The following is an 18,270-nucleotide window of genomic DNA, read 5'->3' on the forward strand; positions in this document are numbered from 1 at the left end:
TGTTGTAGTTTACCCATTTATAAAGACTACATATAAATAAAAGCAGTACAAATATAATCGAAACTATTCCTTGTACCATCATAGGTACAATTAATGAGTGATTTTTGAAAGCTGTTGAGATAGCTGGCTGGCTGACTGTGTAGTTAATTTTAAATGTGAGATACGATTGTAAGTGAATAGGAGTACCGGACACTGATATGGGTCTTTACAAATGCACGTTAGTCCTGTTGGTATATAGTTCCATGCCTGTCTCCTATGAAGAAAACATAGCAAAGCTGTTTCACAGATTTAAAATTAGTGGTGAGAGATCTAGAAGGGGATAAGAATTTTGTTTTGCTGTGTTTTTGAATGTTCTACCTAAAGAAAAAGTGGTGAAAGCTGCTTCAATAAATTTTTAAAGCAAGGTACTTGATGAAGAATTTAAAGGATTACATGCAGAAGGTTGAAATGTTGAGCAAGAGTAACAAAAAGATGGGGTACTGGGCTAATGGTCAGATACTTGGTAGTGTGGATGAGCAGAGGGATCTTGGTGTCCATGTACACAGATCTTTGAAAGTTGCCACCCAGGTAAATAGTGTGGTGAAGAAGGCATATGGCGTACTGGCTTTTATTGGTAGAGGAATTGAGTTCCGGAGTCCTGAGGTCATGTTGCAGTTGTATAAGACTCTGTTGCGGCCACATCTGGAGTATTGTGTGCAGTTTTGGTCGCCATACTATAGGAAGGATGTCGAGGCACTGGAACGGGTGCAGAGGAGGTTTACCAGGATGTTGCCTGGTATGGTAGGAAGATTGTATGAGGAAATGCTGAGGCACTTGGGGTTGTTTTCATTGGAGAAAAGAAGGTTTAGGGGTGACTTGATAGAGGTGTACAAGATGATTAGGGGTTTAGTTAGAGTTGACCGTGAGAACCTTTTTCCACGTATGGAGTCAGCTATTACGAGGGGGCATAGCTTTAAATTAAGGGGTGGTAGGTATAGGACAGATGTTAGGGGTAGGTTCTTTACTCAGCGAGTCGTGAGTTCATGGAATGCCCTGCCAGTAGCAGTGGTGGACTCTCCCTCTTTATGGGCATTTAAACGGGCATTGGATAGGCATATGGAGGATAGTGGGCTAGTGTAAGTTAGGTGGGCTTGGATCGGCGCAACATCAAGGGCCAAAGGGCCTGTACTGCGCTGTATTCTTCTATGTTAACTAAAATGTTTTGTGGAGTATGTACCAGTATAATGACAACTTCTCATACTGAAAGTTGCTATGAATCTATACATGATTTGGACCAGCAGCCAGACAATGTTGTGGCTTGATCTAAAATACTAATTATATGATTTTTGTCTTGTATTCCATTTCAGCTATCCTTCCTCCCCTTTGTATTCTCTCACAGGTCCGACAAGGCGTTTATTAATGCCTCCTTGAAATAGCAATCCAATCTGTCCTGTTTTTGCACCACCTACCCTGTCCATCTAACTTTGTGGTCTCTTATCACCAACTCACAGCTTTGTCCTTTTTTCTTCTGACATTCAGTTGGCCTTTATCATTGGCCTTTGTAGCTAGTTAGCCTTTGGTAGCTAGTGTACTGAAATCTCTACCAAATCTCTCTCCTTAAGTTATAGATTTGTCTCTGTCTTAGATCCAAAATAGATTTTTGACCTCTTCATCTCTCCTTTTGTATGCATTTAAATCTATATTTGACCAAACATATTTGAGGGCCCCCTTCTAATATTGTTACCTCTTTTAAATTTACATTTATTTTCTCCATACCCCTTTTTATGATCCTTGAGAGGGCTCTTTGTTCAAGGTGCTATGTAAACATTTATCCTTTTGGATATGTTTGCTCTGAAAAGCAACCAATAATGTTTGCAAAAAAAATTAGATTTCCGTGCTGATGCTGCACTTCTATTGAGGCAAGAGATTTTACTGTATATGGTAGGAAAATAGTGTCTGGCTAATTTATTAGAGTTTTTTTGAGGAAGTCTCAACAAGAATGGATAGAGGGAAATGAATAGACGTGTTGTACTTGGACTTGGAGAAAGTATTTGACAAGGTACCTTGAAAAATGAAATCATCAGAAAGAGCCCACTGCTTTAGTATCTTGGCATGAATAGAGAATTGGCTTGTGGGAGGAATCTAGGTGGGGGGATAAGGGATTCTTTTTCAGGTTGGCAGTCCATGACCAGTGGAATTTTATGGGTATCGGTGCTGGGAGTACAACTGTTTATAATATATGTTTATGACTTGGAGGAAGGCAGTGAATGTACCATAGTCATATTTGCAGGTAACACAAAAATAGGTGGAAAGGCAGTTTGTGAGAGAAATGCAAGTAGTTTACAGAAAGGTACTAATAAGTGGGAAAAACATTGGCCAATGAAGTATAAGTTGGGAAACTGTGAAGTTGTAAAGTATGGAAGGAAAATGAGAACAGAATATTATTTAGAGAAAAATTGCAGAGAGCTGAAACACAAGGGGTCTTTGGGGTAGAAACACAGAAGGCCCTAGCATTAAGTGTAGCAGATAATGAGAAGGCTGATTGAGTGTTGGTCTATATTTCAAGGGTTTTGGAGCACCAGACTTAGGGGCGTTTTACTGTTACTGTATAAGGAGCTGGTGAGACCACATCTGGAGTAGGATTTGGAGATGCCAGTGTTGGACTGGGGTGTACAAAGTTAAAAATCACACAATACCAGGTTATAGTCCAACAGGTTTAATTGGAAGCACACTAGCTTTCGGAGCGATGCTCCTTCATCAGGTGATTGTGGAGGGCTCGATCATACCACAGAATTTATAGCAAAAATTTGCAGTGTGATGTAACTGAAATTATACATTGATTCTGTTAAGCCTTTCATCTGTTAGAATACATTGATAGTTTCACTTCTTTCATGTGTAAATCACAAAACCCTTTTTTTTAAAAAAGTTTCATTCTCGGGTTAGCTGTAAACAATGGTGATAGCTAGACAATATGTTGAAGATGTTAGCCCCCTGTGTTCTCTGTCTATGACCTGATGTTTAGATTGATTCTAATCTAAGAAGTGAAAGTATCACTGTATTCTAACAGATGAAAGGCTTAACAGACAATCAGTTTTTCAATGTATAATTTCAGTTACATCACACTGCAAATTTTTGCTATAAATTCTGTGTTATGATCGAGCCCTCCACAATCACCTGATGAAGGAGCATCGCTCCGAAAGCTAGTGTGCTTCCAATTAAACCTATTGGACTATAATCTGGTTCAAAGTTTGTGAGAAGATTTGTACTCGGGTGCTCGTTGCTGTGGTTCTGTTCGCTGTGTGGACGTTTTTGTTGCAAACGTTTCGTCCCCTGTCTAGGTGACATCCTCAGTGCTTGGGAGCCTCCTGTGAAGCGCTTCTGTGGTGTTTCCTCCGGCATTTATAATGGCCTGTCCCTGCCGCTTCCGGTTGTCAGTTTCAGCTGTCCGCTATAGTGGCCGGTATATTGGGTCCAGGTCGATGTGTTTGTTGGAGTTTGTGGATGAGTGCCATGCTTCTAGGAATTCCCTGGCTGTTTTTTGTTTGGCTTGCCCTATAATGGTAGTGTTGTCCCAGTCGAATTCATGTTGCTTGTCGTCTGTGTGTGTGTGGCTACGAGGGATAGCTGGTCATGTCGTTTCGTGGCTAGTTGGTGTTCATGGATGCGGATCGTTAGCTGTCTTCCTGTTTGTCCTATATAGTGTTTTGTGCAGTCCTTGCATGGTATTTTGTACACTACATTAGTTTTGCTCATGCTGGGTATCGGGTCCTTCGTTCTGGTGAGTTGTTGTCTGAGTGTGGCTGTTGGTTTGTGTGCTGTTATAAGTCCTAGTGGTCGCAGTAGTCTGGCTGTCAGTTCAGAGATGTTCATGATGTATGGTAGTGTGGCTAGTCGGCGAACAGAACCACAGCAACGAGCACCCGAGCTACAAATCTTCTCACAAACTTTGAACACCTACGGGCGAGAGACACTAAGGCAAGCCAGGAAATGGGAATCCTGTGCTAACCGCCTAAGCGCCACATACGAACAACTCCGGTTCCTGCATGAATGCCGAAAGAATCGAATCCTTCCATCAAGTGTCAGATTCAGACCGCCAGTCAAAGCCAGAGAGACAGCCAGACAGAACGGACTCAGGATGATCGAGGTAATGATTACAGACGCTCACAACAGACTTCACATATACAGACAAAAAATTGCGCGCCAAAAGTCGTTAATTTCAAAAACCACTAATCAGGAATGGACCCGGACCATAGAACAGGCTGTCACCATAGGACAGAACAGGACTACACACCGCAAAAAAATGGCACTAAAAGAAAAAATGGCCAAACTAACACACAACAAAGAGGACACCACAACACACACCTGGGTTAAAAACCTCTCCCACAGACAGCTCACAGACACGGAAAGAACAATACTGGCCAAGGGACTCAACTACAACCACAGGGACGCCAAGACAGCAGACTTCCTAGCAGCACTAGAATGCACACTCCGGAACAATGGACTAACAGAGACACAACAAACAGTGAGACAAAGTATCGTACCCCTGATAACAAGGAAAAGACAAACACATAACCTCAACACCAAGGAGAGGGAAGCACTAAAATCACTAAGAAACGATAAGAACATAATCATACTACCAGCAGACAAAGGCAGAATGACGGTCATCCTGGACAAAGCAGAGTACATCCAAAAAGCACAACAACTACTTGCAGATACCAACACCTACCAAAAGAGGGAGTTTGACCCCACCCCACAGCTCACCAATACGATAAACAATACACCTGAGGAACCTACAAAAAAACGGACAGATAACCAGGTTTGACCTAGAAAGAATGAAACCTGAAAGCAACAACACCCCCAGATTCTATGGACTACCTAAAGTGCACAAACCAAACATCCCACTCAGACCCATAGTATCACTACCAGGGACACCATCACACAAACTGGCTAAAGAACACAGCAGAAACTGAAACACCTGATCAGCGGATCCAGACACTCTGTACAATCAACATAGGAATTCTTGGACATCATCAGAAATATACACATAGACAAGGAAGAAACCATGGTCTCATTCGACGTAACGGCACTGTTCACCTCTATTGACAAAGCCCTAGCCAGAGAAACAATAGCCAACCTGCTGAACAGACATAACAGACAACAGGACGTTGAACCTATCAACAAAGACGGCATACTTAAACTACTGGACTTGTGCTTCACAACACACTTCACATTCAACAACCAGATATACGAGCAAATCAACGGAACACCCATTGGCTCACCGATCTCGGGACTCATAGCAGAAGCAGTAATGCAAAGGTTAGAACAAACAGTCTTACCACCAATTCAACCCAAACTCTGGGTCAGATACGTTGATGACACCTTTGTAATCATTAAAAACCCAGAAATAGAGAAAACACATCGGATCATCAACTCCACACTCGGAGGAATCCGATTCACGAGAGAGGAAGAAAAGGACAACCAACTCCCATTCCTAGACGTGATGGTACAGAGAACACCAAACGGAGAATTCACCACAAAGGTACACAGGAAAGCCACACACACAGACCAAGTCCTGAACTACGAAAGCAACCATCCCAATACACACAAACGAAGTTGCATCAAGACACTATTCAAAAGGGCCACAACACACTGCAGCACACCAGAACTGCAAAAAGAGGAAGAGGAACACCTATACAAGGTATTCGCCAAAAACGGATATCCTCGCAATTTCATCAACAGATGCCTAAGGGAAAGACAACGGAATGAGGACATGCCGCAACCCAAAGGACTAGCCACACTACCATACATCAAGAACATCTCTGAACTGACAGCCAGACTACTGCGACCACTAGGACTTATAACAGCACACAAACCAACAGCCACACTCAGACAACAACTTACCAGAACGAAGGACCCGATACCCAGAATGAGCAAAACTAATGTAGTGTATAAAATCCCATGCAAGGACTGCACAAAACACGATATAGGACAAACAGGAAGACAGCTAACGATCCGCATCCATGAACACCAACTAGCCACGAAACGACATGACCAGCTATCCCTAGTAGCCACACACGCAGACGACAAGCAACATGAATTTGACTGGGACAACACTACCATTATAGGGCAAGCCAAACAAAGAACAGCCAGGGAATTCCTAGAAGCATGGCACTCATCCACAAACTCCATCAACAAACACATCGACCTGGACCCAATATACCGGCCACTACAGCGGACAGCTGAAACTGACAACCGGAAGCGGCAGGGACAGGCCACTATAAATGCCGGAGGAAACACCACAGAAGCGCTTCACAGGAGGCTCCCAAGCACTGAGGATGTCACCTAGACAGGGGACGAAACGTTTGCAACAAAAACTTCCAGCTCGGCGAACAGAACCACAGCAACTATAATCTGGTGTTGTGTGATTTTTAACTTTGTACATCTGGAGTACTGAGTGTAGTTTTGGTCCCCTTATTTAAGGAAACATTTTAATTAGAGGCAATTCAGAGAAGGTTCATTACTATGATCCTTGGTATGGAGGGATGGTCATGTGAGCAAAACTGGTTAGCACTATACTCATTGGAATTTACAAGAATGAGAAGTGATCTAATTGAAACATTATAGGATTCCTTAAAGGAAGGGCTTGACAGAGGAAATGTTGAGAGGACATTTCCCCTCATGGGTGAAGTCTAGGACCAAGGGCATCATCTCAGAACAAAGGGCACCAATTTAAGATGGTTGTGAAGAGAAACTTCTTGAGGGTTGAGAGTCTTTGCAATGACTTGTCACAGAGCTGTGTGGGCAGGATTCTTCGCGAAATTTAAGTTTGAGATAGATTGTTGATCAGTAGGGGAATTGAGGGTTACGGTGGACATGAGGAATGTCTGAATGGTGGCAGAGGCTTGACTGGTCAAACGGCATGCTCCTATTTCTTGCCATAATTGTTTCTGCATTTCTCTATCACAAACTTAAGCACCTTTTAGCTCTGGCCTAATTTACACAATTATACTTAAACGGTTTAAATTCCTTTTAGTTTGGGTGGTGTTTTTGAATGTTAAACAACGTAGACCTTTTTTGTAAGGGATGTTTAACCAGCATTTGTTTAATTTTGATTTTCACATGCAAGATTTACATTAATGTGCTCTATGATCTAATAAAAAACATTTACAATATGCTGTTTTTTAGTATGGTCTCTCATTCAACTGCATTAGACAATTGTGTGTTTAAGACTCACTCGAGGCACTTGAACATATTAGGTGGATACTTCAGTGCTCTGAGTACTGACTTTGGGATGAAATCTTGGAACGAGGCTCCCTCAATGGATATAAAAGATAGCACAGCTGGTCAGGCAGCATCCGAGTAGCAGGGGAATCAATGTTTTCGTTATAAACCCTTCAGGCTGAAGAGCTTACTCCTGAACATAGAACATAGAACAATACAGCACAGAACAGGCCCTTCGGCCCACGATGTTGTGCTGAACATTTGTCCTAGCTTAAGCATCTATCCATGTACTTATCCAATTGCTGCTTAAAGATCACCAATGATTCTGACTCTGCCACTCCCACAGGCAGCGCATTTCATGCCCCCACCACTCGCTGGGTAAAGAACCTACCCCTGACATTCTCCTTATACCTTCCACCCTTCACCTTAAATTTATATCCCCTTGTAACACACTGTTGTACCCGGGGAAAAAGTCTCTGACTGTCTACTCTATCTATTCCCCTGATCATCTTATAAACCTCTATCAAGTCACCCCTCATCCTTCGCCGTTCCAATGAGAAAAGGCCGAGCACTCTCAACCTATCCTCGTACGACCTATTCTCCATTCCAGGCAACATCCTGGTAAATCTTCTCTGCACCCTCTCCAAAGCTTCCACATCTTTCCTAAAATGAGGCAACTAGAACTGCACACAGTACTCCAAATGTGGCCTTACCAAGGTCCTATACGGCTGCAACATCACCTCACTACTCTTGAATTCAATCCCTCTGCTAATGAACACCAGTACACCATAGGCCTTCTTACAAGCTCTATCCACCTGAGTGGCAACTTTCAAAGATCTATGAACATAGACCCAAGATCCCTCTGCTCCTCCACCTTACTAAGAACCCTACCGTTAACCCTGTATTCCGCATTCTTATTTGTCCTTCCAAAATGGATAACCTCACACTTGACAGGGTTGAACTCCATCTGCCAATCCTCAGCCCAGCTCTGCATCATATCTAAGTCCCTTTGCAGCCGACAACAGACCTCCTCACTATCCACAACTCCACCAATCTTTGTATCGTCTGCAAATTTATTGACCCACCCTTCGGCTCCCTCTTCCAAGTCATTAATAAAAATTACAAACAGCAGAGGACCCAGAACTGATCCCTGCGGAACTCCACTTGTAACTGGGCTCCTGGCTGAATATTTACCATCTACCACCACTCTCTGACTTCGACCGGTTAGCCAGTTTTCTATCCAACTGGCCAAACTTCCCACTATCCCATGCCTCCTGACTTTCCGCATAAGCCTACCATGGGGAACCTTATCAAATGCCTTACTAAAATCCATGTACACTACATCCACTGCTCTACACTCATCCACATGCTTGGTCACCTCCTCAAAGAATTCAATAAGACTTGTAAGGCAAGATCTACCCCTCACAAATCCGTGCTGTCTGTCCCTAATCAAGCAGTGTCTTTCCAGATACTCATAAATCCTATTCCTCAGTACCCTTTCCATTACTTTGCCTACCACCGAAGTAAGACTAACTGGCCTGTAATTCCCGGGGTTATCCCTATTTCCTTTTTTGAACAGGGGCACAACATTCGCCACTCTCCAGTCCCCTAGTACCACCCCCATTGACAGTAAAGACAAAAAGATCATTGCCAACGGTTCTGCAATTTCCTCTCTTGCTTCCCACATAATCCTAGGATATATCCCGTCAGGCCCGGGGGACTTGTCTATCCTCCAGTTTTTCAAAATGCCGAACACATCTTCCTTCCTAACAAGTATCTCCTCTAGCTTACCAGTCCATTTCACACTCTCCTCTTCAACAATACGGTCCCTCTCGTTTGTAAATACTGAAGAAAAGTACTCATTCAAGACCTCTCCTATCTCTTCCGACTCAATACACAGTCTCCCACTACTGTCCTTAATCGGACCTACCCTCATTCTCGTCATTCTCCTGTTTCTCACATACGCGTAAAAGGCCTTGGGGTTATCCTTGATCCTACCCGCCAAAGATTTTTCATGCCCTCTCTTAGCTCTCCTAATCCCTTTCTTCAGCTCCTTCCTGGCTATCCTGTATCCCTCCAACGTTTTGTCTGAACTTGTTTCCTCAACCTTATGTAACCCTCCTTCTTCCTCCTTACAAGACATTCAACCTCCCTCGTCAACCAAGGTTCCCTCACACGATCATCTCTTTCCTGCCTGACAAGTACATACATATCAAGGACGCGTTGTATCTGTTCCTTGAAAAAGTTCCACATTTCAACGACATCCTTCCCTGACAGCCTGTGCTCCCAATTTATGCTGCTCCAATCCTGTCTTGCAGCATCATATTTACCCTTTCCCCCAATTGTAAAACCTACCCTGTTGCACACACCTATCTCTCTCCATAACCAAGGTGAAAGTCACAGAATTGTGGTCACCATCACCAAAATGTTCACCCACTAACAAGCCCATCACTTGTCCTGGTTCGTTACCAAGTACCAAATCCGATATGGCCTCCCCTCTGATCGGACAATCTACATACTGAGTTAGAAAAGCTTCCTAGACACTCTGCACAAACACTGCCCCATCCAATCTACTTGATCTAAAGAGCTTCCAATCAATATTTGGGAAGTTGAAATCGCCCATGAGTGGCTTCTGCACCTTTCCAAAATCTGTTTCCCAATCTGTTTCTCCACATCTCTGCTGCTATTGGGGGGCCTATAGTAAACAACCAACAAGGTGACTGCTCCTTTCCTATTTCTGACTTCAGCCCATACTACCTCCAAAGGCAGATCCCCCTCGAACTGCCTTTCTGCAGCCGTTATACCATTTCTAATTAGCAACGCCACCCCCCTCCTTTTTTTTTACCACTCCCCCCTAATCTTACTGAAACATCTGTAACCAGGAACCTCCAGCAACCATTCCTGCCCCTCTTCTATCCACGTTTCCATGATGGCCACAACATTGTAGTCCCAAGTACCGATCCACGCCTTAAGTTCACCCACCTTATTTCTGATTACTCCTTGCGTTGAAGTATACGCACTTGAGCCCATCTCTGTGTCCGCAAGTATTCCCTGTCAGTACTACCTTCTCCACAGCCTCCCTACATTCTTGGACATCCTGAAAAACAGCTAACCTACTTGCTGGACTACAAGTCCAATCCCATCCGCCTGCCAAATTAGTTTAAACCCCCCCGAAGAGTGCTAGCAAACCTACCTCCCAGGATATTGGTGCCCTTCTGGTTCAGGTGCAACCCATCCTGCTTGTACAGGTCCCACCTTCCCCAGAATGCAGTCTAATTGTCCAAATACCTGAAGCCCTCCCTCCTACACCATCCTTGCAGCCACATGTTCAACTGCACTCTCTCCTTATTCCTTGCCTCACTGTCACGTGGCACCGGCAACAACCCAGAGATGACTACTTTGTCCGTCCTAGCTTTTAGCAACTCCGAGCTCCTGAATGACCTCCCCACCCCTCTTCCTACCTATGTTGTTGGTGCCAATGTGAACCATGACTTCTGGCTGTACACCCTCCTCCTTAAGGATTCTGAAGACACGGTCCGAGACGTCTCAGACCCTGGCACTTGGGAGGCAACAAATCATCCGAGAGTCTCGCCCATGTCCACAGAACCGCTTGTCTGTCCCTCTAACTATAGAGTCTCCTATAACTAGCGCTCTCCACCTCTCCCCCTTTCCCTTCTGGGCCTCAGAACCGGACCTCATGCCAGAGACCCGGTCACTGCAGCTTACCCCTGCTAGGCCGTCCCCCCAACAGTATCCAAAGCGGTATACTTATTGTTGAGGAGAACGACCACAGGGGATCCCTGCACTGCATGCTTCCTCACGTTCCCACCTCTAACTGTTAACCAGCTACCTCTGTTCTCTGGCATAACTATGTTCTATCTATCACCCTCTCAGCCTCTCGAATAATCCTCAGTTCATCCAAACGCGGTCTGTGAGGAGCTGAAGCTGGCTGCACTTCCTGCAGGTGAAGTCGGCAGGAGCATCGGTGGTCACCCCTACCTCAAACATCCTGCAGGAGGAACATGAAATGTCGATTCTCCTACTCAAATGCTGGCTGTGCCTTTCCAGCACAGCACTGTTCGACTCTGATCTCCAGCATCTGCAGTCCTCACTTTTTTTTTTCTGGATATAAAAGATACCGTGGCACACTTGAAAACTTGCTTTGTTAATATTTTATCCCTCAAGTAGCATCTAGAAACAGATCTTCTAGAACCTGCCATATGTAGATTAGATGCTATTATGTTGTATTGCAAGAAAGACTAAACTTCAACAGTACTTGGCTGGACTGTACTGTAGGTATCTTCAGCTTAAGAAATAAGCGAGAGATGTGTTACTTTTTTCAATCAACATGCTTATCATTTGTAGCTTTTTACTTTTCTGTGTTTTTTTTAAGTACAACTTATTCTTCATTGACAGGTGGGTAAAAGTGGCAATGTTCCCGCTGGCACAACTGTAGACAACACCATCACTCATCCATCTGAGTTTGATTTCTATCTCTGTAGCCATGCAGGAATTCAGGTACAATGCATTCTGTCACCTTGTTTTAATATTTAAACTTATTTAAAATTTCCAAGTTTTTACATTTTTTTTTCCCAAAGATTGGGTAGGCATGCATTCTTTTCGCAGACTGTCTTGTTTGCTTCAGCTGTCTGCTGAATTCTTTGAAAAATGTGTGAATATTTATTGACCTGATTGTTTTAAAGATTTGAACTTTACTGCTGAATAAGAATCCCTGGCATATTCTCTGTCCTCATACCATTTAATACCATTTTGTTTGTATTCTTAGGGTACCAGTCGTCCTTCGCACTATCATGTCTTGTGGGATGACAACTGCTTCTCGGCTGATGAATTGCAGCTCCTTACCTATCAGTTGTGTCACACTTATGTACGATGCACACGTTCTGTCTCAATTCCTGCGCCAGCGTATTATGCCAGACTGGTTGCATTTCGAGCAAGATACCACCTTGTGGACAAAGATCACGACAGGTAAAAATTTTAGCCTGACTCTGTAATTTTGGTATTATAGTCATAGCCTTATTGAGAAAAGTGAATTTCTCCATTTTTAGATGTAATATCACAAGATTTGTACTTTTTTGGCATCCCTGCATGTAATGTTAAAATATGCGCAAATAGATGCCGTTGATATGGAATCCTAACTGTCCAGCGCGCTCAGACCTTGTTAATGGGTTCCTTGAGAAATGTGCCTTCAGTGGGATAATATCTAACCTCCTGAACTTTTGTATTTTTGTGAAAAATAGATATGTTTGCTATATTTAGGTTTGCAGATCTATATAAAAATTTCCTTTAAAAATCTTAATGAGCTCCATCTTTCATTCAAGTTCACTTTTGAAATGGTGCAGTTAAATGACCACCCTTTCCTTAATGTCACAGTTGTGAAAATGGTAGGGCTCCTTGACTGAAGGCCTATTTTCACTGCTCATTTGTACATGTTGGGATTCCTACAGTAAGATGCACTATAGTTTTAGTATGGAAGGGCAAAATGTGGCAATGCAGGCTTGGAGGGCAGAAGGGCCTGTTCTTGTGCTATTTTCTTTTGTTTCTATAAGGTTAGCCTTTTTGGCAACCTTTTAAATAGGGCCTACCCCATTTATTCACCATGCAAGCTTTGTGCTAAACCGGGGCATGTCAGTTATCCTGCAGAATAATGACTGCGCTGATGAGATCATTTCTTGTTGTATGTCTTTCAAATTCACGAATCGGTCTAAGGCTATCACACTTGGTTCTGGAAAATACTCACTCCGATTACGATAGAAGGGTGAAGTATCTCAAATGTTTAAACAATAGATGAAGCTGGCTGTTTCATGCTGCTATGATGTAGTAGCAATACCAGTGGTGTATACCACTGATGAAACCTTGCTGTCAAGTCCAAAGACATTCTGCCTATTACACGCATAAGTAAGGTGTATGAAATTCAGTGATGCCAGGTATGTAGTCTGTACATCCCGTAGACTGGTAGCGTCTCCTTTTGGCTGTTTGTAAACTGTACTCAACTAGTATGTGCTTGCAAAATTGCAAAGATACTATCCAACATTAAATATGATTCTGCAAATGGACCATGTTTGTTAAATATTCCTGAGTAAGCAAAGAATTATGCTGACAACTGATTTAGTATGGTCAATCAACTCTCAGTTTCATGCACTTGCATGTGTTAGAAGCTACACATATTAATACACAGAGCCCTGTTCTTGCAACAGAAAGAACTCCTATACATGCTGCACTTGCTTCAACTCCACAAAACAGGCGACAGCCATTCTCTGGTTCGTTTCTCAGGACAATGCCTTGACCAATCTGACTCAGCTTTCCTGTTTAAAATTTAAACAAAGCTTTGCAGTTGGCTGTCAATGTGCTTACAACTTGAAATTCGCTAGTCAACCAACCAGCCCCACTCTACAATAATCCAGTATAATAAATGTTGTTTTTATACTACATATTTCTTGCAAATTGTACTGATGAATAAATGATGAAAAGCTTTAACAAAATCCTTTATCAGAAATGCTAAAGTTAAATTAGTTATTTAGGTATCAAATAGAGTTCAAATTTTGGGTCCTTTTGGTGTTGAGTTTTAAATTTTTTGTGTCATAAAGAAGTGTTAAGCAGAGAACAGAGCTTATGGAGATAAAGGATATCAAATTTGACCACCTCACTCTGTGTCACCTGTTAACTCACTGAGAATATTATTGTGTTCCACATTCCTATATGAAAGGGAGCACATGGGTTGGAGGAATAGAATATATTTGCCTTTTTAAAAACCATTTTCACTTGAGCAAATGATTTTCATTTCTAATGAGGCAGTCTTTTTCTCCCTGTTGGAGTAAATGACCAGGGGCATTGCTGGGGGTTTGTGATCAGCTTTGGTAATCCTAAAGTTTATAACATTGTTCGAGCAATTCTCTTTAAATTTGACTATCCATTGAGTAATACTGTGCGTAATAAGTCACTTCAATATGCAAGGGTCTTAAATTCACGATTTCAAATGATTGACTACTTAGATCCTTTTAAAACTGAGTTTTTCTATGAAGTTTGTGATTTACGATTCCAAACCTAACCTGTTCCTCTTTTTGATAGTAGTTTTGGGTTTCTAAAATAAGTTTTGAAGAGGTTTTGTATGTCTTACCAATAGCAAATGTATCTCCAAATATCTTTACATTTCTGAGCAGCCAAATTATAAACACTTAAAAATTGACAAAATGAGTTGTAACTCTTTCTGAAAATGTATGGTTGCAAGAGGGACTTGCAAAAAATGCTTTTTTTTTGCACAAGCTTTCTGCCAGATGGTTATATCACACAGAAATTGAGGGGCATGGGTAGGATAAATAGACAAAGTCTTTTGGCTGGGGTCAGGGAGTCCAGCAGTAGAGGGCATAGGTTTAGGGTGAGAGGGGAAAGATATAAGAGACCTACAGGGCAACTTTTTCACGCAGAGAATGGAATGAGCTGCCAGAGGAAGTGGTGGAGACTGGTACAATTGCAACATTTAAGAGGCATTTGGATGAGTATATGAATAGGAAGGGTTTGGAGAGATATGGGCCGAGTGCTGGCAGGTGGGACTAGATTGGGTTGGGATATCTGGTCAGCATGGACGCGTTGGACCGAAGGGTCTGTTTCCATGCTGTACATCTCTCTGACTGTATGATAAGTGATGTCTTAATGAGAAAGTGGAGATCATTGCACATTCAAGCAAATGAGAAATGGGCAGAGATTCATTATATTGTTTTGTCAGGGTATAGAAAGGAGGTGCTGAGAGTGGAGCTATCACTTGGAGGTCTTTTAGGGGTGAGGAAAACACAGGCTAAAATACAAAAGATGTTTTTACTGACCTGGACTACACAGGATGTAGGTGAATTTTGCCAGATGTGTCATACCTTTCAGCTACTTGGAAAACGACAAGCAGTACTAAAAGCTGTAGCTTGAATAGCTATTCCGGCATTTGAGGAACCTTCCACAAGCGTCTTGATTGTGTAGGACCCCTACCTCAAACAAAATGTGGAATAAGTATTTATTAACAATGGATGTATCGACTAGATTTTCAAAGGCAATCACATTATGCAACATCACGGCTAACAGGACTGTAGAAGAGTTACTAAAATTTTTTTTACTAGATACGGACTACTAGTAGAGATCCAGTCAAATCAAGGATCGAACTTCACATCCAAACTCTTCAAGGAGGTTATGGATAACTTGGGAATAAAGCAATTCAAATCTACCGTGTTCCATCCAGATCCGCAGGGACCGCTGGAGAGATGGCATCAAACACTGAAGACCTTATTGAGGACTTATGGTCAGGATTATCCAGATGATTGGGATAAAGGAGTTCCATTGATACTTTTTGCGATCAGAGATGCACCAAATGAATGTACCAAATTCAGTTCATTTGATTTAATGTTTGGGCATGAAGTAAGGGGACCATTAAAATTGATAAAGGAGAAATTAATAAATCAGAATTCAGAGACCACCCATTTGTGTCAAACTTTAGAGAATGATTAAATAGGGCTGGAGAGTTGGCTAGACTCCATTTTAAAAGTATCACAGCATACAATGAAACAGGAAGCAGATAAGAAATCACAAATTCGTAATTTTGCAATTGAGGATAAGGTATTGGTGTTAATTTCAGGAACAGGTGAGCCTTTAAAAGCAAGGTTTAGTGGACCGTATCGAATCGAGAGGAAATTGAGTGAGGTGAACGACTTGATAAGGACTCCAGACTGGAAGAAATCTGTGTGTGTCATGTGAATATGCTCAAAAGGGATTTTGATAGGGAAGGAAAGCAAGAGGCGAAGGTGATAATGATTACAGCACAGAAGGAAGAACCAAGTTCAGAGGATTCTAAATTGGACATTCCTCAAATCAAATTGGATAATGAGGAAGTTATCAAAAATTGGGATAAGTTATTGAGTTACCTTCCATGGAAAATCAAAATGACCTGAAAGACTTATTATTATCACATGGGGAGATATGCGGAAATAAACTGGGAAGTGCTAACCTAATTGTGCATGACTTAGAGATAGGACATGCTGTTCTGATTAAGCAACATGCTTATAGGCATAACCCTCTAAAGTTGGCACAGGTTCAGAAGGAGATAGAGCATATGCTCCAAGATGGCATAATCGAAGTGAGTTACTTTGATTGGAGCTCACCCATAGTCGTGGTGCCAAAGCCAGATAGCACTCAACAGTTGTGTCAACTATTGCAAAGTCAACACTTACAAAGACTGATGGTTATCCAATTCCACAATTGGAGGACTTTGTCGAAACGTGGGACAAGCAACTTGCATTTCTAAATTGGACTTGCTCAGACGATACTGGCAAGTACCTCTGTCAGAGAGGGCAAAGGCAATTTCAGCTTTCATAATGCCAAATGGACTATATCTCTGGGAGTGCTAGTCCAGGATTCTCTAAAGGTTGACTTGCAGGTGGTTAAGAAAGCAAATGTAATGTTGTCATTTATCTCAAGAGGGTTGGAATGTAAAAGCAGCGACGTGAGACTTCATAAAGATCGGGTTAGGCCCCATTTGGAATATTGTGTCCCGTTTTTAGGCCTCACACCTCAGGAAGGACATATTGGCACTGGAGCATGTCTAGTGGAGATTCACACGGATGATCCCTGGAATGGTAGGCTGATATGATGAACGGCTGAGGATCCTGGGGGAGACCTGATAGAAAGTTACAAGATAATGCATGGCTTAGAAAAGGTGGATGCTGGGAATTTTCCATCAGGTGGGGATACTAGGACCTGTGGGCACAGACTTAGAATAAGAGGGGGTCAATGAAAATGAGACGTTTCTTCAGCCAGAGAGTGGTGAGCCTGCGAAATTCATTACCATAGTGCGCAGTGGAGGCCAGGATGTTGAAAGTCTTCAAGGCAGAGGTTGATTAATTCCTAGTGAGATTAAGAAATTAAGGATATGGAGAGTGTGGATCAGTGGCATTGAAATGCCCATCAGCCATGATTGAATGGCAGAGTGGACTCAATGGGTTGAATGGCCTTACTGCTACTCCTCTATCTTGTGGTCTTATATCAGTTCAAAGTCATGCCATTTGGTATGAAAAATGCTCCAGCCACATTTCAGCCTATCGCATCCCCAACACCCCTCCCCCAAGTCCCTCCTCCCTACCTTTTATCTTAGCCTGCTTGGCACACCCTCCTCATTCCTGAAGAAGAGCTTATGCCCGAAACGTCGATTCTCCTCCTTTGCTGCCTGACCTGCTGTGCTTTTCCAGCAACACATCTTTCAGCTCTGATCTCCAGCATCTGCAGTCCTCACTTTCTCCAAGCTTGGTGGTAAACCTAATAGTGAATTTGCCAAAGTCCAAGTCACCTTCCTGGGCCATGATATTGGACATGGACAAATGGCTTCACGGGATGCGAAAACAAACTTAATTGGGGAATTTCCCACACCGTCAATGAAAGAAGCGGTACTAAGTTTCCTGGGATTGAGTGGATTTTAGCAAAAGTTTGTGCTGAACTTTAGCAGTGTGGGTACTCCACTCACCAAATTGTTTGTTTTAAAAAAAAAAGGCAAGAAGTTTCAGTGACAGCCTAAAAACTGTATTAACCACTGCCCCAGTATTAGCCACACCAGATTACATGAAGCCTTTCAAGGTGGCTACCTAGGCCAGTGATGTGGGTGTTGGTGTGGTATTCCTGTAGGATGATGACGAGGGAATAAAAAGACCCATTTTTCCATGAAATTGAATGTTCATGAACAGAAATATTCAACGGTGGAGAAAAAGACTTTAAGCTTGATGTTGGCATTGCACCATTTCAGTGTCTATATTACCAGCAGTGCATCTGAGACAATCGTATACATTGATGATAACCTGTTCACATTTGTGGAAACATTTATGGACAGAAATGATGGACAGTTAAGATGGAGCTTGTTGTTGCAGCCATTCGGTTTGACAATTGTGCATGTGGGAAGTCGTGAAAACATGATTGCTAATGCGTAATCGAGACTCTAATGAGATATGGAGGTGTTCGGTGGTGGGTGTGCCACAGCCTGAATACGCATATAGTTGTGCATGTTTGCATGTGTATAGTTAGTTTAGTGTA

The 18,270-nt window shown here is 42.5% G+C and overlaps 1 protein-coding gene across 2 annotated transcripts in view; it reads left to right on the forward strand.

The window, feature by feature from the left end:
- The window catches only part of ago4 (argonaute RISC component 4), a 111,262-nt gene that overhangs the window by 81,705 nt on the left and 11,287 nt on the right, over positions 1-18,270 (forward strand). For both annotated transcript variants that reach the window (XM_043717721.2, XM_043717722.2), the window contains exons 17-18: positions 11,617-11,718; positions 11,987-12,186. In XM_043717721.2, the coding sequence (XP_043573656.2) occupies positions 11,617-11,718; positions 11,987-12,186 (302 nt within the window). The remainder of the gene's footprint in view (positions 1-11,616; positions 11,719-11,986; positions 12,187-18,270) is intronic.

Source organism: Chiloscyllium plagiosum, unplaced genomic scaffold (genome assembly GCF_037043375.1).
Source record: "Chiloscyllium plagiosum isolate Xiang-an unplaced genomic scaffold, Cpla_swu_hap1 HiC_scaffold_30, whole genome shotgun sequence".
NCBI classification, from domain to species: Eukaryota; Metazoa; Chordata; class Chondrichthyes; order Orectolobiformes; family Hemiscylliidae; genus Chiloscyllium; species Chiloscyllium plagiosum.